Source organism: Mya arenaria, chromosome 8 (genome assembly GCF_026914265.1).
Source record: "Mya arenaria isolate MELC-2E11 chromosome 8, ASM2691426v1".
Lineage (NCBI taxonomy): Eukaryota > Metazoa > Mollusca > Bivalvia > Myida > Myidae > Mya > Mya arenaria.
This window is the reverse complement of record NC_069129.1, coordinates 55,934,933-55,958,155: the sequence shown is the minus strand read 5'-3', so window position 1 is coordinate 55,958,155 and position 23,223 is coordinate 55,934,933. Positions and strand designations below refer to the sequence as shown.

Here is a 23,223-nt window from a genome sequence, read left to right as displayed (position 1 = left end):
GGAGCCTTGGTTCTTCTTTCTGACCTCTTTAACCTGGTTCAGACTTGTTGTTACCTTAGCAACCATAGATGGGAGCTGCGTGAAATCGGCCATATTGTATACACCCTTAGCCAGATCTGAGATCAAGCTAATACTTCTGCACATCCTGTTTTAAAGGAAGTAAGAATAGTAAATGAGTGACTGGATTTATAGTTTTTAGTTTTTTAGTTAAAGTTTTTATAGAATCTTAAATAGTTGTATGCTTTAGTTTATGTGTAACACAGTTGTCTGTAAAGCTGTATGTTTTGTAATTATGTCTCCCCCTCTCTGGGGGAGACATATTGTTTTTGCCCTGTCCGTCAGTCCGTCCGTACGTCACACTTCGTTTCCGATCGATAACTGGAAAACCGCATGACCTAGGATCACCAAACTTGGTAGGGAGGTTGGTCGTGAGGTGAAGAGGATCCCTATTGTTTTTGGGGTCACTAGGTCAAAGGTCAAGGTCGCGGCGACCCCCAACATAAAAAACATTTCTGCTCAAAATCTTGAGAACGGTTTGACCTAGGTTCACCAAACTTGGTAGGGAGGTTGATCATGAGGTTTAGAAAACTCCTATATTTTGGGGGGTCACAAGGTCAAAGGTCAACGTCGCTGTGACCTCTAATGTAAAAAAATATTTCCGTGCAATATCAGGAGAATGCTTTGATCTAGGTTCACCAAACTTTGAAGTGAGGTTGGTCATGATGTCTAGATGATCCCAATTGTTTTGGGGGTAACAAGGTCAATAGTCAAGGTCGTGGTGACCTTCCATGTAAAAATCATTTGCGTGTAATATCTTTATGTCTCCCCCATTCATGGGGAGACATATTGTTTTTACCCTGTCCGTCAGTCAGTCCATCAGTCTGTCAGTCAGTCAGTCAGTACGTCACACTTCGTTTCCGCCCAATAACTATAGAACTCTTAGACCCAGGAACTTCATACTTGGTATGCTAGTTGCTCATGACTAGTAGATGACCCCTATTGAATTTGGGGTCACTAGGTCAAAGATCAGGGTCAACGTGACCTTGAGGTGAAGAAACGGTTTCCACTCAATAACTAAAGATCCTTTGGGTCCAGGAACTTCATACTTGGTATGCTAGTTGTTCATGACTATTAGATGACTGCTATTGATTTTGAGATCAAAAGGTCAAAGGTCAAGGTTACCTTCAGGTAAAAAATGTTATGTTGGCAGTGACCTTAAGCTTAAAAATGGTTTCTGCTCAATAACTAAAGAAAGCTTGTACCCAGGAACTTCATAGTTGTTCATGACTAGTAGATGACTCCTATTGATTTTGAGATCAGTAGGTCAATGGTCAAGGTCACCGTGACCTTGAGGTGAAGAAACTGTTTCCGCTTAATAACTAGAGAACGCTTGCAACCAGGAATTTCATACTTGGTATGCTAGTTGGTCATGACTAGAAGATGACCCATATTGATTTTGAGATCACTAGGTCAAAGGTCAAGGTTGCCATGACCTTGAAGTGAAGAAAAAGTTTCCGCTCAATAACTAAAGATCCTTTGGTTTCAGGAACTTCATACTTGGTAAGCTAGTTGTTCATGACTAGAAGATGACCCCTATTGATTTTCAGATCAAAAGGTCAAAGGTCAAGGTTACCTTCAGGTAAAAAATGATACGTTGGCGGTGACCTTAAGCTTAAAAATGGTTTCTGCTCAATAACTTAAGAACGCTTGTACCCAGGAACTTCATTCTTGGTACGCTAGTCGGTCATGACTAGTAGATGACCCCTATTGATTTTGAGATCAGTAGGTCAAAGGTCAAGGTTGCCATGACCTTGAGTTGAAGAAATGGTTACCGCTCAGTAACTAAAGAACACTTGCACCCAAGAACTTAATACTTGGTATGCAAGTTGGTTATGTAGATGATCCCTATTGATGTTGTGATCAGTAGGTAAAAGGTCATGGTCACGATGACTGTGAGCTGAAAAATGGTTTCCGATCAATAATTGAATAACGCTTGCGCCCAGGAACTTCATACAATGCAAACTTCGTTTACATTTTCCATGATTAATCAACAACACTTTCTTCTCTTCACTATTTAATATAATCGAATAAACCAAACTTCACTGTTGGTTTGTCTCCAGTCCAAAGTTACAAATTTCATGTCCATCATTTATTTTTTCTCAGCTACGACCACACAATAGGGGAGACAAGCGCTTTTTCAAAAAAGCAATCTCTAGTTAGTTAATAATGTTTAATTGGTAATTTTTATCTACTGATATAAGTTAATCAACATTTCACCGTTGAACTTATTTTATGTACATCATCGAAGCGCATAAAGTATGACAATTAAGAAGATATATGATTGTGTATATTTGGCTACAATTCAAATCACTGTTTTAAAAGATCATCCAGATTTGAATAATTGCAATGTGACCTTCTGAATTTATCTTTGTAACCTTAAATATTAAAGAGTTATAAGAAACATAATGGACACATTGCCCAAACATTTTAGCTCCTAGAAATATCTGGTGTCTTGGTTGACAAAATGTTGATAATTTGATAACATAACTGTTACGGAAATAAATAAGAAGTTAATCTATCGGCTTAGAAGTCTAAAGCTGAGATTTATGACCTCTATTATGTATGAAAATCAATCAATTAATATAGGCAGGAGCTGTAGTATCCTCTCAAATGATAAGAGAAATCAACAGTGAGTGATTATGTTACTTATACTCAAGATATCTTGGTTTTAATAAACAGATGCATTTTATAGAAGTAATATAATCACTAACCTGTGATTCAAGGACAAACAGAGGTGGCAGCACATCTCAGCGTGGTCCTCACATAGAAGTTTAATTACCTCTTGTGGGTGAAGGTCACATTAAACAGCTGCATTTTAAAGAAGTAATATAATCACCAACCTGTGATTCAAGGACAAACAGAGGTGGCAGCACATCTCAGCGTGGTCTTCACATAGAAGTTTAATGACCTCTTGTGGGTGAAGGTCACATTAAACAGCTGCATTTTAAAGAAGTAATATAATTACTAACCTGTGATTCAAGGACACAGAGGTGGCAGCACATCTCAGTGTGGTCTTCACATAGAAGTTTAATGACCTCTTAAGAGTGAGGGTCACATTAAACAGCTGCATTTTTAAAGAAGTAATATAATTACTAACCTGTGATTCAAGGACAAACAGAGGTGGCAGCACATCTCAGTGTGGTCTTCACATAGAAGTTTACTGACCTCTTAAGAGTGAAGGTCACATTAAACAGCTGCATTTTTAAAGAAGTAATATAATTACAAACCTGTGATTCAAGGACAAACAGAGGTGGCAGCACATCTCAGTGTGGTCTTCACATAGAAGTTTAATGACCTCTTAAGAGTGAAGGTCACATTAAACAGCTGCATTTTTAAAGAAGTAATATAATTACTAACCTGTGATTCAAGGACAAACAGAGGTGGCAGCACATCTCAGTGTGGTCTTCACATAGAAGTTTAATGACCTCTTGTGGGTGAAGGTCACATTAAATAGCTGCAATTTAAAGAAGTAATATAATTACTAACCTGTGATTCAAGGACACACAGAGGTGGCAGCACATCTCAGCGTGGTCCTCACATAGAAGTTTAATGACCTCTTGTGGGTGAAGGTCACATGAAATGAGGGTGCCGTGGTGCCCCTCCCACTTGTCCACATCCTTACGGCCCAACACAGCATGCTGTTTGAGAATTTTGGTGTGAAATGTCAGGCATTTATCACAGTAGTATTTTGAGCAATCCGCACAGAAATACTTGGCCTCGGTATTTAGCTGGTCTTCTTGACATGGATAGCAGACAAAGTCATGGATCAAATCAGATGCCATTGACATCGAGTCTTTAAAGGACTTTGTGTGCTTTGAAGCCATTTTTAATCAATAATTTTAAGCACTCCTTGCAATATGTCTGTTAAATGTCACAATTTCAAGCAAGTTTTAAATACTTTTTTCAAGATCTAGTCTTGTTATCCCCTTGACTACTGTATACATATCGCATAAGGCTTTGCTGATCATTTCTTAACAAGGAAGTTTAATGATACACTAGTGGAAAAAGAAATTGAGCATGTTAATATTCCAAAAGACATGTGATTTAGTCCAATTGATATTTCAATGCAAATCTAAAACAATAGAAGAAAAAAATCAACATTATAAGCTGTCTTATATTTTGCTAATAAAGAAGCAGTATATTATCTGTATCACAGTCAATTACTTCATTCAGCTATTATACCTTGTAAATTGATATCATTTAAAGAAAAAAAATAAGTTAAGGAATACATGATTGTTAAATTTAAGTATTTGGTAGTGATCAAGATTTATATTTTGCAAGAATGCTTACAGCTCAAATGTCCTCATGTTTTCAATTTAATTTGTTCTGAGTCGAAGATGTCTTAATGTATAGTTGAACAAGTATTTTTAAGGTTTTCTCTAAATATAATGGAATCATGAACATTAATACAAATGAATAGTTACAAATATTGAGTAAAATGATTGCACAGGTGGTGGCATAAAAACTATTGTCAATTTTATTAAGGCAATATTGTTGTTATCTTCAATAAATGTGGATGGGCAACTTGACTGAAATTTAAAAAAAATATAGTCTCCTTGTTTTCAGTAACAGTGATGTTTCCGCCCTGAAACGCCTGATTTAAGGAAGGGAGTGTGTTGATTTCATCTAGTGGTGTCCCTTCATGATCCCTAGGAAATATAGTTATTGCCGATCCCTGAAAACTGTTTGGTGTCAAATTTTTACTAGGCTAATTGGGTGTTCCTTATTTTAGTCATAACGACACATTTTTACCAATCAAAAAGGCTTTGGGCCTTTTCCCAAAATGGTTATAAACACAGCTTAGGTCTGGGACTAATATTCATGTGAGTTGTGTTATCAGAGCACTTTTAATAGACAGAGAGACAGAAGTATTAATTGAAGTAAAAAAATCTTAACAAGTATTAGGAAGAACCACAGAAAAGCACATTAATAAGAAATGTACCTAATTATACTATGTATTTTAAGGATGCTAGCATAGATAGGACACAGGCAAAAAATAAGTGAAAAATCTTGTAAAAAACCTTAATATCATAGATAGGACGCAGTGAAAAAATATAAAAATCAGCAGCCACCATATTTGATTTGATGAAATTTATTGAAGCGTGAAAATGGCCAATGTAATTAAAAAGTACAGCACATCTACATAAATAATAAAATAAAAATCCTGATGTCGCTCTCCATCATTGCGATTTGTAATAGCAACAGCTGTATACTGCATGTATTAGTAAATGTTATCAACATGTCAACACTTTCAGCTTTGCATTACAAACACGTGGTATAATGCAATGAACAACACTGCCATCGCAACTGTTTGTACTGTACTTTAGAAATATATCGTGAATTTTTTGCACCTTTACACTTTGACAGTGCACTATGATTCCACTTCCCGGGTCATTTGAACGGGAATGTCATTTTCGGGCAGGCGGGCTTGCATCAAACATTGGTTTCCACCAATAACTTAAGCTTGCATTGATGGATAGTGATGAAAGTTGGTGTGACGGTAGCTTATATAAAGAGCTAGCTAGCTTTTGAAGGGTCTGGGGTCTAGGTCAAGGTCACTGTTTCTGAAAATAGAAAAATGGTTTCTGCCCGATAACTAAAGAAATAATTGATGGATAGTGATGAAAGTTGATGTGATGTTAGCTTATGTGAAAAGTAAGCTTGGGAATGCTTTTGAGAGGGCAGGGGTCAAGGGCAAGGTCACTGATACTTAAAGTGGCAGAAACATTTGTTTTTGCCCTACAACTTAAGCTATCATTGATGGATAGTCATGGAAGTTGGTGTGTAGGTAGTTTATGTAAAGAGCAAGCTTATGATTGTTTTTGAGGTGTGGAATAAAGGTCAAGGTCATTGTTGCTAAAAATAGAAAATGGTTTCTGCCAAATGACTTTAGTAAAATTTGATGAATAGTGATGAAAGATGGTATATGTGAAGAGCTATCTTGGGATTGATTTTGAGGAGGGTGGGGTCAAGGTCACAGTTACTAAAAGTAGAAAAAATGTTTCTGCCCAATAACTAGGAAATATACATATTATAATGAATTGAATTGAATTAAACATAGTTTGAAAATGATTTACACACTAAAGCAGTTACAGTTAAAATATAAAATATTACTGGTTTGCATCTAATTTCATTCCATTACTTCATCCACTGTTGCCAAATTTTGTTGACTTTCTGACTATCTCTCTACTGGAGTTCCATCACCAGAATGTCATTTTGGTGTCCAACCACAATCAGTCTGCCAGTGTTGTTGCTGTACCAAACTGCCTTTTGATGGTAAATGCCCTCTCCATTCTTGACCAGTGTTGCCAGCTTCTTCCTAGCTTCCTGGTCAATCTGCACCACAGTGTTGGAGACCCATGAACACACAAACACATGACCTTCCTCACTCACATGTACACCATGTGGCCCACTAACTTCTTCATCTTGCAGTGTGGCTACAATGCTGCCATTGATGTCAATTGTAATGATCTTGTGCATGGAAAAATCACAGATGTGGATTGTTTTGCCATCTTTGGTCAAAGCAAATTGAGCCACTGTCTGGGCTGGTGATTTGACTTTATATATTGTCTTGACTTGCTTTCCAGATGTAGTGTAGAGATACAGGGCAGTCATGGAGCCCACATACAGCATGTCCCTATGGTGCCTGATTGAATTACAGTCATGGTTAACTGAAATCTTCCTTGTTATCTTGATAGTGCCAGCTGACACGTTGAGGAAGTGAACCTCATGTCTGACAGGATTAGTACAGTTTATTGCTACTGCCACCTGATTACCAGTCACATGACAGATGTCTTGAGGCTTTGTAGGAACATCACAGTGGGCTATTACCTTATACTTCATGTTCAATATCTTCACGCTGCTATTCTTGTTATCTACAATAACAGTCTCTCCTGATGGAAGTTCTGTAATACCCATAATATCACAGGTAAATGTATCTGGCTTGATGTTGACATTGAAGGTTGACTTTTTTTTAACCTTAAAAACCCTTAACTTATCAGGCAATGGCCTGATATGTTCAGAAGACTTCTTGTCAGACTTTTGATGGCCACTCTGTGTTTCCCGATATCCCTGGATCTTGCCTAATGTTTGCATATCAGACAGCAGTTGTGTAACTCTAGTATCAGGCAGGAAAGTGACAGTCAGTTCAGGTTTTGTAGACATCTCCTGGAGCAGGCTGTTGGCCTCTTCCATCTTCTCTTCACACTTCCTGAAGCCAATGTAGACACTTGACTCATTTTTCTTTCCCTGGGCTTGGATGGTTTCCAGCAAGGCTTTGAGCAGGTTATGTATGTTTGAGCAGGAGTCAATGTCCTTCTGTAGTGTGTCATCCAGGTCAGTCAGGAGGCTGTCCATCTGTTCCACTGTCCTCTTCTCCAGCTCATCCAGCAGCTGGTTCAGTTTCTTCCTCAGGTCTGTGATCTTTCTCAGCATGGACTTGCCACAAGTCTTCAAGGAGCCTTGGTTCTTCTTTCTGACCTCTTTAACCTGGTTCAGACTTGTTGTTACCTTAGCAACCATAGATGGGAGCTGCGTGAAATCGGCCATATTGTATACACCCTTAGCCAGATCTGAGATCAAGCTAATACTTCTGCACATCCTGTTTTAAAGGAAGTAAGAATAGTAAATGAGTGACTGGATTTATAGTTTTTAGTTTTTTAGTTAAAGTTTTTATAGAATCTTAAATAGTTGTATGCTTTAGTTTATGTGTAACACAGTTGTCTGTAAAGCTGTATGTTTTGTAATTATTAAACAGCTGCATTTTAAAGAAGTAATATAATCACCAACCTGTGATTCAAGGACAAACAGAGGTGGCAGCACATCTCAGCGTGGTCTTCACATAGAAGTTTAATGACCTCTTGTGGGTGAAGGTCACATTAAACAGCTGCATTTTAAAGAAGTAATATAATTACTAACCTGTGATTCAAGGACACAGAGGTGGCAGCACATCTCAGTGTGGTCTTCACATAGAAGTTTAATGACCTCTTAAGAGTGAGGGTCACATTAAACAGCTGCATTTTTAAAGAAGTAATATAATTACTAACCTGTGATTCAAGGACAAACAGAGGTGGCAGCACATCTCAGTGTGGTCTTCACATAGAAGTTTACTGACCTCTTAAGAGTGAAGGTCACATTAAACAGCTGCATTTTTAAAGAAGTAATATAATTACAAACCTGTGATTCAAGGACAAACAGAGGTGGCAGCACATCTCAGTGTGGTCTTCACATAGAAGTTTAATGACCTCTTAAGAGTGAAGGTCACATTAAACAGCTGCATTTTTAAAGAAGTAATATAATTACTAACCTGTGATTCAAGGACAAACAGAGGTGGCAGCACATCTCAGTGTGGTCTTCACATAGAAGTTTAATGACCTCTTGTGGGTGAAGGTCACATTAAATAGCTGCAATTTAAAGAAGTAATATAATTACTAACCTGTGATTCAAGGACACACAGAGGTGGCAGCACATCTCAGCGTGGTCCTCACATAGAAGTTTAATGACCTCTTGTGGGTGAAGGTCACATGAAATGAGGGTGCCGTGGTGCCCCTCCCACTTGTCCACATCCTTACGGCCCAACACAGCATGCTGTTTGAGAATTTTGGTGTGAAATGTCAGGCATTTATCACAGTAGTATTTTGAGCAATCCGCACAGAAATACTTGGCCTCGGTATTTAGCTGGTCTTCTTGACATGGATAGCAGACAAAGTCATGGATCAAATCAGATGCCATTGACATCGAGTCTTTAAAGGACTTTGTGTGCTTTGAAGCCATTTTTAATCAATAATTTTAAGCACTCCTTGCAATATGTCTGTTAAATGTCACAATTTCAAGCAAGTTTTAAATACTTTTTTCAAGATCTAGTCTTGTTATCCCCTTGACTACTGTATACATATCGCATAAGGCTTTGCTGATCATTTCTTAACAAGGAAGTTTAATGATACACTAGTGGAAAAAGAAATTGAGCATGTTAATATTCCAAAAGACATGTGATTTAGTCCAATTGATATTTCAATGCAAATCTAAAACAATAGAAGAAAAAAATCAACATTATAAGCTGTCTTATATTTTGCTAATAAAGAAGCAGTATATTATCTGTATCACAGTCAATTACTTCATTCAGCTATTATACCTTGTAAATTGATATCATTTAAAGAAAAAAAATAAGTTAAGGAATACATGATTGTTAAATTTAAGTATTTGGTAGTGATCAAGATTTATATTTTGCAAGAATGCTTACAGCTCAAATGTCCTCATGTTTTCAATTTAATTTGTTCTGAGTCGAAGATGTCTTAATGTATAGTTGAACAAGTATTTTTAAGGTTTTCTCTAAATATAATGGAATCATGAACATTAATACAAATGAATAGTTACAAATATTGAGTAAAATGATTGCACAGGTGGTGGCATAAAAACTATTGTCAATTTTATTAAGGCAATATTGTTGTTATCTTCATTAAATGTGGATGGGCAACTTGACTGAAATTTAAAAAAAATATAGTCTCCTTGTTTTCAGTAACAGTGATGTTTCCGCCCTGAAACGCCTGATTTAAGGAAGGGAGTGTGTTGATTTCATCTAGTGGTGTCCCTTCATGATCCCTAGGAAATATAGTTATTGCCGATCCCTGAAAACTGTTTGGTGTCAAATTTTTACTAGGCTAATTGGGTGTTCCTTATTTTAGTCATAACGACACATTTTTACCAATCAAAAAGGCTTTGGGCCTTTTCCCAAAATGGTTATAAACACAGCTTAGGTCTGGGACTAATATTCATGTGAGTTGTGTTATCAGAGCACTTTTAATAGACAGAGAGACAGAAGTATTAATTGAAGTAAAAAAATCTTAACAAGTATTAGGAAGAACCACAGAAAAGCACATTAATAAGAAATGTACCTAATTATACTATGTATTTTAAGGATGCTAGCATAGATAGGACACAGGCAAAAAATAAGTGAAAAATCTTGTAAAAAACCTTAATATCATAGATAGGACGCAGTGAAAAAATATAAAAATCAGCAGCCACCATATTTGATTTGATGAAATTTATTGAAGCGTGAAAATGGCCAATGTAATTAAAAAGTACAGCACATCTACATAAATAATAAAATAAAAATCCTGATGTCGCTCTCCATCATTGCGATTTGTAATAGCAACAGCTGTATACTGCATGTATTAGTAAATGTTATCAACATGTCAACACTTTCAGCTTTGCATTACAAACACGTGGTATAATGCAATGAACAACACTGCCATCGCAACTGTTTGTACTGTACTTTAGAAATATATCGTGAATTTTTTGCACCTTTACACTTTGACAGTGCACTATGATTCCACTTCCCGGGTCATTTGAACGGGAATGTCATTTTCGGGCAGGCGGGCTTGCATCAAACATTGGTTTCCACCAATAACTTAAGCTTGCATTGATGGATAGTGATGAAAGTTGGTGTGACGGTAGCTTATATAAAGAGCTAGCTAGCTTTTGAAGGGTCTGGGGTCTAGGTCAAGGTCACTGTTTCTGAAAATAGAAAAATGGTTTCTGCCTGATAACTAAAGAAATAATTGATGGATAGTGATGAAAGTTGATGTGATGTTAGCTTATGTGAAAAGTAAGCTTGGGAATGCTTTTGAGAGGGCAGGGGTCAAGGGCAAGGTCACTGATACTTAAAGTGGCAGAAACATTTGTTTTTGCCCTACAACTTAAGCTATCATTGATGGATAGTCATGGAAGTTGGTGTGTAGGTAGTTTATGTAAAGAGCAAGCTTATGATTGTTTTTGAGGTGTGGAATAAAGGTCAAGGTCATTGTTGCTAAAAATAGAAAATGGTTTCTGCCAAATGACTTTAGTAAAATTTGATGAATAGTGATGAAAGATGGTATATGTGAAGAGCTATCTTGGGATTGATTTTGAGGAGGGTGGGGTCAAGGTCACAGTTACTAAAAGTAGAAAAAATGTTTCTGCCCAATAACTAGGAAATATACATATTATAATGAATTGAATTGAATTAAACATAGTTTGAAAATGATTTACACACTAAAGCAGTTACAGTTAAAATATAAAATATTACTGGTTTGCATCTAATTTCATTCCATTACTTCATCCACTGTTGCCAAATTTTGTTGACTTTCTGACTATCTCTCTACTGGAGTTCCATCACCAGAATGTCATTTTGGTGTCCAACCACAATCAGTCTGCCAGTGTTGTTGCTGTACCAAACTGCCTTTTGATGGTAAATGCCCTCTCCATTCTTGACCAGTGTTGCCAGCTTCTTCCTAGCTTCCTGGTCAATCTGCACCACAGTGTTGGAGACCCATGAACACACAAACACATGACCTTCCTCACTCACATGTACACCATGTGGCCCACTAACTTCTTCATCTTGCAGTGTGGCTACAATGCTGCCATTGATGTCAATTGTAATGATCTTGTGCATGGAAAAATCACAGATGTGGATTGTTTTGCCATCTTTGGTCAAAGCAAATTGAGCCACTGTCTGGGCTGGTGATTTGACTTTATATATTGTCTTGACTTGCTTTCCAGATGTAGTGTAGAGATACAGGGCAGTCATGGAGCCCACATACAGCATGTCCCTATGGTGCCTGATTGAATTACAGTCATGGTTAACTGAAATCTTCCTTGTTATCTTGATAGTGCCAGCTGACACGTTGAGGAAGTGAACCTCATGTCTGACAGGATTAGTACAGTTTATTGCTACTGCCACCTGATTACCAGTCACATGACAGATGTCTTGAGGCTTTGTAGGAACATCACAGTGGGCTATTACCTTATACTTCATGTTCAATATCTTCACGCTGCTATTCTTGTTATCTACAATAACAGTCTCTCCTGATGGAAGTTCTGTAATACCCATAATATCACAGGTAAATGTATCTGGCTTGATGTTGACATTGAAGGTTGACTTTTTTTTAACCTTAAAAACCCTTAACTTATCAGGCAATGGCCTGATATGTTCAGAAGACTTCTTGTCAGACTTTTGATGGCCACTCTGTGTTTCCCGATATCCCTGGATCTTGCCTAATGTTTGCATATCAGACAGCAGTTGTGTAACTCTAGTATCAGGCAGGAAAGTGACAGTCAGTTCAGGTTTTGTAGACATCTCCTGGAGCAGGCTGTTGGCCTCTTCCATCTTCTCTTCACACTTCCTGAAGCCAATGTAGACACTTGACTCATTTTTCTTTCCCTGGGCTTGGATGGTTTCCAGCAAGGCTTTGAGCAGGTTATGTATGTTTGAGCAGGAGTCAATGTCCTTCTGTAGTGTGTCATCCAGGTCAGTCAGGAGGCTGTCCATCTGTTCCACTGTCCTCTTCTCCAGCTCATCCAGCAGCTGGTTCAGTTTCTTCCTCAGGTCTGTGATCTTTCTCAGCATGGACTTGCCACAAGTCTTCAAGGAGCCTTGGTTCTTCTTTCTGACCTCTTTAACCTGGTTCAGACTTGTTGTTACCTTAGCAACCATAGATGGGAGCTGCGTGAAATCGGCCATATTGTATACACCCTTAGCCAGATCTGAGATCAAGCTAATACTTCTGCACATCCTGTTTTAAAGGAAGTAAGAATAGTAAATGAGTGACTGGATTTATAGTTTTTAGTTTTTTAGTTAAAGTTTTTATAGAATCTTAAATAGTTGTATGCTTTAGTTTATGTGTAACACAGTTGTCTGTAAAGCTGTATGTTTTGTAATTATTAAACAGCTGCATTTTAAAGAAGTAATATAATCACCAACCTGTGATTCAAGGACAAACAGAGGTGGCAGCACATCTCAGCGTGGTCTTCACATAGAAGTTTAATGACCTCTTGTGGGTGAAGGTCACATTAAACAGCTGCATTTTAAAGAAGTAATATAATTACTAACCTGTGATTCAAGGACACAGAGGTGGCAGCACATCTCAGTGTGGTCTTCACATAGAAGTTTAATGACCTCTTAAGAGTGAGGGTCACATTAAACAGCTGCATTTTTAAAGAAGTAATATAATTACTAACCTGTGATTCAAGGACAAACAGAGGTGGCAGCACATCTCAGTGTGGTCTTCACATAGAAGTTTACTGACCTCTTAAGAGTGAAGGTCACATTAAACAGCTGCATTTTTAAAGAAGTAATATAATTACAAACCTGTGATTCAAGGACAAACAGAGGTGGCAGCACATCTCAGTGTGGTCTTCACATAGAAGTTTAATGACCTCTTAAGAGTGAAGGTCACATTAAACAGCTGCATTTTTAAAGAAGTAATATAATTACTAACCTGTGATTCAAGGACAAACAGAGGTGGCAGCACATCTCAGTGTGGTCTTCACATAGAAGTTTAATGACCTCTTGTGGGTGAAGGTCACATTAAATAGCTGCAATTTAAAGAAGTAATATAATTACTAACCTGTGATTCAAGGACACACAGAGGTGGCAGCACATCTCAGCGTGGTCCTCACATAGAAGTTTAATGACCTCTTGTGGGTGAAGGTCACATGAAATGAGGGTGCCGTGGTGCCCCTCCCACTTGTCCACATCCTTACGGCCCAACACAGCATGCTGTTTGAGAATTTTGGTGTGAAATGTCAGGCATTTATCACAGTAGTATTTTGAGCAATCCGCACAGAAATACTTGGCCTCGGTATTTAGCTGGTCTTCTTGACATGGATAGCAGACAAAGTCATGGATCAAATCAGATGCCATTGACATCGAGTCTTTAAAGGACTTTGTGTGCTTTGAAGCCATTTTTAATCAATAATTTTAAGCACTCCTTGCAATATGTCTGTTAAATGTCACAATTTCAAGCAAGTTTTAAATACTTTTTTCAAGATCTAGTCTTGTTATCCCCTTGACTACTGTATACATATCGCATAAGGCTTTGCTGATCATTTCTTAACAAGGAAGTTTAATGATACACTAGTGGAAAAAGAAATTGAGCATGTTAATATTCCAAAAGACATGTGATTTAGTCCAATTGATATTTCAATGCAAATCTAAAACAATAGAAGAAAAAAATCAACATTATAAGCTGTCTTATATTTTGCTAATAAAGAAGCAGTATATTATCTGTATCACAGTCAATTACTTCATTCAGCTATTATACCTTGTAAATTGATATCATTTAAAGAAAAAAAATAAGTTAAGGAATACATGATTGTTAAATTTAAGTATTTGGTAGTGATCAAGATTTATATTTTGCAAGAATGCTTACAGCTCAAATGTCCTCATGTTTTCAATTTAATTTGTTCTGAGTCGAAGATGTCTTAATGTATAGTTGAACAAGTATTTTTAAGGTTTTCTCTAAATATAATGGAATCATGAACATTAATACAAATGAATAGTTACAAATATTGAGTAAAATGATTGCACAGGTGGTGGCATAAAAACTATTGTCAATTTTATTAAGGCAATATTGTTGTTATCTTCATTAAATGTGGATGGGCAACTTGACTGAAATTTAAAAAAAATATAGTCTCCTTGTTTTCAGTAACAGTGATGTTTCCGCCCTGAAACGCCTGATTTAAGGAAGGGAGTGTGTTGATTTCATCTAGTGGTGTCCCTTCATGATCCCTAGGAAATATAGTTATTGCCGATCCCTGAAAACTGTTTGGTGTCAAATTTTTACTAGGCTAATTGGGTGTTCCTTATTTTAGTCATAACGACACATTTTTACCAATCAAAAAGGCTTTGGGCCTTTTCCCAAAATGGTTATAAACACAGCTTAGGTCTGGGACTAATATTCATGTGAGTTGTGTTATCAGAGCACTTTTAATAGACAGAGAGACAGAAGTATTAATTGAAGTAAAAAAATCTTAACAAGTATTAGGAAGAACCACAGAAAAGCACATTAATAAGAAATGTACCTAATTATACTATGTATTTTAAGGATGCTAGCATAGATAGGACACAGGCAAAAAATAAGTGAAAAATCTTGTAAAAAACCTTAATATCATAGATAGGACGCAGTGAAAAAATATAAAAATCAGCAGCCACCATATTTGATTTGATGAAATTTATTGAAGCGTGAAAATGGCCAATGTAATTAAAAAGTACAGCACATCTACATAAATAATAAAATAAAAATCCTGATGTCGCTCTCCATCATTGCGATTTGTAATAGCAACAGCTGTATACTGCATGTATTAGTAAATGTTATCAACATGTCAACACTTTCAGCTTTGCATTACAAACACGTGGTATAATGCAATGAACAACACTGCCATCGCAACTGTTTGTACTGTACTTTAGAAATATATCGTGAATTTTTTGCACCTTTACACTTTGACAGTGCACTATGATTCCACTTCCCGGGTCATTTGAACGGGAATGTCATTTTCGGGCAGGCGGGCTTGCATCAAACATTGGTTTCCACCAATAACTTAAGCTTGCATTGATGGATAGTGATGAAAGTTGGTGTGACGGTAGCTTATATAAAGAGCTAGCTAGCTTTTGAAGGGTCTGGGGTCTAGGTCAAGGTCACTGTTTCTGAAAATAGAAAAATGGTTTCTGCCCGATAACTAAAGAAATAATTGATGGATAGTGATGAAAGTTGATGTGATGTTAGCTTATGTGAAAAGTAAGCTTGGGAATGCTTTTGAGAGGGCAGGGGTCAAGGGCAAGGTCACTGATACTTAAAGTGGCAGAAACATTTGTTTTTGCCCTACAACTTAAGCTATCATTGATGGATAGTCATGGAAGTTGGTGTGTAGGTAGTTTATGTAAAGAGCAAGCTTATGATTGTTTTTGAGGTGTGGAATAAAGGTCAAGGTCATTGTTGCTAAAAATAGAAAATGGTTTCTGCCAAATGACTTTAGTAAAATTTGATGAATAGTGATGAAAGATGGTATATGTGAAGAGCTATCTTGGGATTGATTTTGAGGAGGGTGGGGTCAAGGTCACAGTTACTAAAAGTAGAAAAAATGTTTCTGCCCAATAACTAGGAAAGAATTGATGGATAATGATGAAAGTTGATGTGTATGTAGCTTATGGGAAAAGCTAGCTTTGGATTGCTTTTGATTGGGGTGGGGTAAAGGTCACTGTTACTAAAAACATAAAAATGGTGTTTCTAGTTCTTGTTGTGTTGGGTATTTGTTTTTCGTGATACAAGAACCTTGTCATGAGCTTGAAATATAGAGAAAAAGTACTTGCATTTATGGTTTTCTTTGCTAACATTGGAAATATAACAGAAGTGCACAGATTCGTATATGTACTAGCAAAATAAAGAAACTGTGCAAAAATAAACCAGTGCTGAAACCCCCTGAGAAATAACAACTTTTAAAGATGAATTATTTCTTAAAATTTTTGCTAGCATATCATTGTCTCTCATAGTTAAGGTAAACACCATGTTATCATGGAACGGTTGAAAGTATTTAGGCAGATTTTTTTCTGCTAGTATATTTCAACCAAATTTCATAATTGCTTTAAATTACTCATCAGCTTCATGTTTTAGATTACATTGAACATTTTATATAGTATTATGTTTATTTGGTAAACCTTGAGAGATCACCATTCCCAATGTCTGCTACAGGAGGAAGGTCAGGAGCATCACTGGAAGCTGTCGTTGAAGAGACACCGTCTCCACATCGGCGAGTCTCCCTGGACGTACTACAAGAGTGAACTCTTCAAGGCTCTGGTATGGGGAATTGTTGCAAAGCAAGCATAGTTATATGAATTTAAATATTGTACTTCAATACTTCATGTGTTGTTGTTTTTCCGCAAAATTTATTAAAACTATATATCAGAAACTGTGTGTAGTTCAGAAACTATGTGCATTGTAGTAGCCTAATAATTTCTACATTTGGGACTTACCATTGGCAAAATAATTGATTCTCCTTTCATTTTAGCCCTTACTGTTTACATCGTAGCATTTCAAATAATCATGAAAGTCAGATTATTTTAGTGGAAACTATGTTTTTCTTTTGATTTTGGGCATAAGAGTATTGGAGTATATTGGAGTAATGTGATTTGGCAAAACTGCAATAAAAGAAGATGGAATCATACAGCAAAATATTGCATCATAAACTAAACTTGCTCCTTGTTTATACATCTCTTCAGCCCCACAACTGGCGTTCAGTGCGGGATACCAAGTTTTCCCTTGGTCGTTACCAGAAGATTGTGGATGAGAACATTTACCGGGAGGGGGAGGAGGAGGCCGCACAACAGGACCCCACACCTGCCGCTCTTGACCCAAAGCATGTCATTGGTGGGTCACTTGACTTGTACAATGAAGTGCAACAAATATTTTTAATGAAGAATGAAGTTTCTGCGGGAAAAATTAACAACCACAGTATAAAATAGGGACTCTTAAGCTCAGGAAATTTCTGAAATCAGGATTGAGAGCTATCACACAGTTGAAAAAAAATAATTCTCAGACTCATTCACCAAAAACATTAGAAAGTACCCTGAACAGAATATAAAGGACTTTGAAAACAATTTTAAAATGGGTCTAAGGTCCTTAATCTACTTTTTGGCATGAATCCCACATACTCAAACAGACTCCTGGCTATGTATCAGGATTGACAATTATCAGCTATTAGAACTCCCGATATAAATTCATTACCATACTCAATATCTGGATGACACAGGATTTATCCATGGAAATCTTGCTAAAACAATATTTCATATACTGCAGATGGTCAATTACTGTCATTATGCTAGGCTTAAAGCAAGTGAATTCTGATGCTTCCTTTTGCTGTTCTAATGTTTATTTTATAGCTGGTTGAAATCTAGTCTTTGTAATATACTTTTCTTTACCTTGTACAGGTTATGCCTATGGAGGTCAAAGGCCACACAGTGATGAAGAACATATAGTCAACCCCAACGCTGTTGTAATCAACCACCAGAACGGTGTTGAAGTGTTGAACCTGGTCAGCGGGAGACCAGTCACCCGTCTACAACTCCCTGACGATGGTGCCATATATGGTGTAGTAGACGCTGAAAACGATATCAAGAAACTCTCATGGGGTGAGCAGGAGAACTATAGCCCTTGTTTCCTGGACATCCAGCGGCTATTTCCCATCAAGGAAAACCTTGAGCGCTTCCCTGTGTGTGTCACACGTCGCATGTTCTTTACCACCAACTGGGTCTATGATGAAGACATGTTTGTCAAAATTCCACCTGTCATCATTAAAAGGTATTTAGAGAGATTTAGGGACTATAGAAGAATGTTGGTGTTTAAATAAGCGTATGTGGCTATGTTATGGCGTATATTTTTAGCTAGAATCATCACCCAAGTTTGCTGTTGGTGTCACCTTTCACGTTCGCCAGAATACAATGGGATGTATAAATTTCTCGTTTTGCCTTTCAGTGTTGCCCGTAAGTCTGGCGTAGTTCGCCACCTGCTGGGACACCATCTGAGGAAGGAGATGGACACCTATGATCTGATAGCCCTCGGCAGCATGGGGCGCATCACATCTGTTGACAAGAATGGCGACTTTAACTGGCAGGTGGGACTTTATTTTTTTTCTTTCTTTTGTGTACATCATATTTTCAATATCTTGTTATCAAAGCAGACATTATTTTTTAAAGTATTGAGAATTAAGAAAAATATATATTTAAAAATAGTGTATATCTTTGAAAAACATCATGCCCCATAGGACTTCAAGCAGAGGTAATATCAGTTGAAACTTTTGTCCTTTCATGCAGACCCAGACTATGGCAAACTGGGACAGTGTGGCGCTGGCAGTTCGGAAGATGAAGAAGGGGGATTGGACAGAACAGCAACATGAGTTCCTTAACTCCTTTTACCCAGACAGGGCACTCATGCCTCTACAGTTGTATGGTGACAAGGTAAAGTGTCACATACAAATCTTTCTTACATTATTGGATAACAAATTTATGCCTTAAGGTAGCACACCCCTAATGGGCACCATTTCAAACTATGATCAGCTTGATAATTTCTTATTGTGTATCATTTCCTGGATTTAAAAGTAGTTTACCATCAAATAACAATTTTATTTAAATTTGAATTACCCTACCTCCATTTCAGAATAGTCAAGAAAAATGACATCACCGGAGAGACAAGAAAATTCCTTTATTTCATTTATTTTTCAACATTTTCGTAATAATTTGGTATCAGAGTAACAAGAAATACATTTGTTTTCAGAAATAATACATTATTGATCACATCACCAACAAATATAATCATACTGTACTGAAATAGCCATATGATATTTCATTTTTTACATACTGTTTTGACTGCGTAAAATTGGAACATCAATGTTTAAAAGCAATATCAACAAGTTCTACAAATAGTCATGACCTGTTCTTTATTAATAATTATCTTTAATCTTTTGGGAACATTATTCAAAAATCAAAATGTTTTACCGTCTCATTTAAAAAAAGAAAAAGTTTGTAATTCCCAACCACCTATTTCAGCCGTGCCTGCAAGTTATAAAACCTTCACAGAAGCTAATACTTATGTGTAGAAATGTATTTAATTACTTTTTAATGAAAATACACTATTAACTTCTGTAAAAAATGTTAGCTAATGAAAACAAAGAAGAAAAAAAATAAAAAAAATATTTGTGCTTCTGGCTGGTTTCGAACCACTACCTTGAAACCCTCAAGAGATTTATAGTCCTGTGCTCAACAACATAGGCTAAAGCATTAAAATGGAAGAGTTTCAAATGGAGGTTTTCATTACTACATTAGGGGTGTGCTACCTTAATCCAGTTTATGGTAGCTTTAGTAGAAGCGGCACTCCTGCAGCATTGGTGATGCAGTATTGATTAGAAATTTGAGTGTCATCTCATACTAGGAATTAATTGGCTATAATTTCTGATTGCAAATGTTAGAATTCTGGTTTCGTCGCATTGTGGGGCTTCTAGTTATGTGCTTGAAAGCCTTCAAACAAAATTTACTGAATGACAAGTGTTCTGTTCAGTTTTGTATACAGTAGTATAATTACTAGCATGTTTTTAGCTGTCTGCAACAATTTTATCGACAATGAATGATTAATTATCTTACATTCCTCGTATTATTTCAGGTAAACCTGTTGTCTGTGGGCTGGTCTGGCCTGAGCCTTATAGAGTTGACCGAGGGTAGAGTCCTGGCTGAACACAGCACTCCTTGCCCCTCCACTGGGCCTCTCGTTGTCGGGGACTTCAACAATGATGGCTACAACGACGTCATCTTTACTTGCAAGTTAGGGTAAGGGCGTTTTTTTTTATTGTATTATACACTTACATTGCTTCTTTGTACGTCTAGATTATAAGTATATATCATGTGTTTCTGGTACGATAGAAAAAATCTGACCCGAGGGCAGGTGCCCGAGTTGGATTTTTCTATCCAGACTGGAAAAACATGATTGATATATTTTCTTGCATATCTTAAATTATCAATTTGTGGGAAAATTGACATGGAAAATGCACTTTTGTACATTTCATCAAAAAGCGCGTGCAATGTTGTTTACTGACGTCATAAAGTGCAGTAATTTTAAATCACTATTGAAGTCAATTAAAAGTCTTGCATAATAATATATTTAATTACACTTTATTGAAATGGCATTATACACTTTTCATCAACCATACAATAAAAGAAATAAGAAGTGGCATGTTGTTGCGCGTGACTCACCTTACATGGGGGGGGGGGTGTAAGACAGGTTTTTCCAGCACTGGTCACATGACCAGAAACACATGTCCGGGATGCAAGAATGCAGTATACATTTTTTAACACTGTAGTTAATTAATGAATAAAACATACTCTTGCTGAATTAGGAAGAATAGCAAAATTTAATTTTGTGTGCGTTTCTATCCTGTCAGTTATTTTTATGCCATTTTTTTTATACTTTGCTGGCAATATTTTCTTACAATTACTATGTTCACTGCGAAGTTCTGCATTCTCTGTGTTTGCACAGGTACATAGGGTTCTCGCTTCACCGTAAGTCCAACCACTCCTACAGCATGATGTATGGGGTCGCAGTGTTCCTCATGATTCTCGTAATAGCCTGGGTGCTCTCCCCTGAGCGACACCGGAGACTAAGCGACAGTGATGATGACTCAACTTGATGAACCATTGTGTCTAGCTGTGATAATGGAATGACTTTTGACAGCGGACGTGACATGAAATTGTTGTGATTTAAATATACAAAACTGTTGAACCAAAAACTGAACAGACAAACACACAATTTAACAAACTTGTTAAATACTGAGGCAGAGATAATCTGGTTTTAGTGTTATGTCACTTATTCCTTGGGTAATCAGGTTCAGGAGGTAGCCTAACTTGACCATAATTTGTGTTATGATTCCGATACTATGAGAAAAAAATGGACTGGATTACTTTTTAACATATCTCAAACATGTTTAACTGTGTGGTTCATCTGACACTCTTCCACACTCTAAAACAAAACCAGTTTGAACCCGTTAAGTTGGATTCAAAGTCCAAAAACCAGTCTCAATTTGAGGGACAGATAATGTGAACATATTTCACAGATTTTAAGCAGAATGAAGCTTTTTCATTTTCAACTTATCCTTGGTTCATAAACAACATCAAGGTATTGTCATAGCCATGGCATCTGTGTTGGCGATGCGATCTTTGTCATAGTGCAATAGCTTTAAAGATGAACTATTACTCAAAAATAAGATTTAACACATTTAATACAATACAGTTTTAATATACCAAAAAGGATGAATAAATGTCGAAAACAATAGATCTTATGGAGGATACCAAGTTTAGTTTGAAAGAAATGTGCAGAAAACACGGTATTGCTACCTTATGAGATCACAGTAGATCACAGTAAATCTTTTAGCATTCACCAACCATTTAATATTTTAGCATTTTCAGCTATTAATACACTGTTATAATATTGGTAATAGTAATTATTATTTTTCATAAGTGCATTTTTTAGTAAGTATTTGAGAGTGTATCACTCAAAATCTATGTTTGTTTTACATGTGTATGTATTGAATTAAAATAATAGTGTCACTTTAACCATGGCCATCTCAAATACACGAACACAGATATTAAAATGAAACTTATACACATGTTGTCAGTGCTTGTGTAGCAAGGCCAAAGCTCTTGCTTGAATTGGTGTCGAGTTATGATCCCTTTCTGACAACAAAGAGGAGAGTTGACGTTTGCTCTGCGACATTCTTGGTATGTGTTACTTCAATTTGTTACTGTGAAGGGTATAAGTGTCTGTGTCCTTTTACAAATGTCTCTTGTTATGTTTTACCACAGTGCTTTCATGCAGTGTATATATAGTTTTTATGCCTACAAATTGATGTTAATAAATATATTGCTCATTTATTTAGAAAATCAGTCTTATTATTGTATTGAACTTGAGTTATATCCATCTTTTGTACTATTGTTTGGTAGAAACTGGTATGCATATAAATGGCACCTCATTGAGATATAATTTACACTTGAGTGTCCATTCATCATATAAATAAGAACGTTAGTAAAACTGACATCATGCTTCGCTAAATGTTCATACGATTTTACTATTCAAACAAAGAACAGGAAAACTGTTATTTCTCTTTGTGAACATTGTCATTATAGTATTATAACAATAAATAAATTGAAAAATAAATAGATTTTTGTTTCAATTCAAATATGAATCGCCATTGGCGTGTCCATTTTCATTGTCCTTGTGACAGTATCAGTTTTGTTAAGATGCGAAGCATGGAACAAAGATAGAATGAAACCTGGTTATTTTGTTTATTTGAGTTGATCCAAGGTCTGCCCGCGCCCATTGGCTGCATTATAGCTTGACCCCGTATGTGACGCCATCACGACTTAAATTGTGTTTAAATGCCATAAGTGACATAAGACAGAAGTGACAGCAATTCGCAGTCAAATCCCGACATTGGAAGACTTGAAGAAACAGAGTGAGATGCGAGAGATCCGGGTCTAACACCCTAGCCCTTTTCAAAGAGACCTCTTGGTTCTTTAACATTCTCGGTGTAAAGCACTGATAACAGGATACAACTTTCCTGGGTTGAACAAGTACTGAGTACATCACTTTTCCAAGCACTACCCTTTAAATGCCGAGCGCCAGGCAAGGGAGCAACTTGTACTAGCCTTTAACGTCTTCCGGTATGATGAGGCCAAGGATCAAAATCCATGACCTCTTGCCCCGTAGGCGGCTGCCTTAACCACTAGGCCACGGAGACAGTGTTGACCTTATCAGTTTTATTTAGATAGAGCTGTGACAAGGACCCCCGCTAAAATCCATCCCAGAATACAGT

At 36.8% G+C, this 23,223-nt stretch overlaps 3 protein-coding genes across 3 annotated transcripts in view; 1 reads left to right on the top strand and 2 right to left on the bottom strand.

The window, feature by feature from the left end:
* Positions 1–22,522, top strand: part of LOC128243431 (uncharacterized) — a 34,490-nt gene extending 11,968 nt beyond the window's left edge. Inside the window, exons 6-12 of the mRNA XM_052961217.1 lie at positions 16,563–16,667; positions 17,090–17,237; positions 17,798–18,167; positions 18,342–18,480; positions 18,680–18,823; positions 20,022–20,185; positions 20,892–22,522. Coding sequence (XP_052817177.1) covers positions 16,563–16,667; positions 17,090–17,237; positions 17,798–18,167; positions 18,342–18,480; positions 18,680–18,823; positions 20,022–20,185; positions 20,892–21,042 — 1,221 coding nt within the window. The 3' untranslated portion in view covers positions 21,043–22,522. The remainder of the gene's footprint in view (positions 1–16,562; positions 16,668–17,089; positions 17,238–17,797; positions 18,168–18,341; positions 18,481–18,679; positions 18,824–20,021; positions 20,186–20,891) is intronic.
* On the bottom strand, positions 5,387–9,851 carry LOC128243432 (uncharacterized). The gene is made up of 2 exons (XM_052961218.1): positions 8,495–9,851; positions 5,387–7,660 (listed from the first exon to the last, which is right to left on the bottom strand). Exons 1-2 carry the CDS (start codon positions 8,830–8,832, stop codon positions 6,247–6,249), a joined length of 1,752 nt encoding a protein of 583 aa, XP_052817178.1. The 5' UTR covers positions 8,833–9,851; the 3' UTR covers positions 5,387–6,246.
* Positions 10,702–14,799, bottom strand: LOC128243434 (uncharacterized). The gene is made up of 2 exons (XM_052961219.1): positions 13,443–14,799; positions 10,702–12,608 (listed from the first exon to the last, which is right to left on the bottom strand). The coding sequence occupies exons 1-2, from the start codon at positions 13,778–13,780 to the stop codon at positions 11,195–11,197; spliced, it is 1,752 nt and encodes a 583-aa protein (XP_052817179.1). The 5' UTR covers positions 13,781–14,799; the 3' UTR covers positions 10,702–11,194.
* Positions 22,523–23,223: the final 701 nt, after the last annotated feature.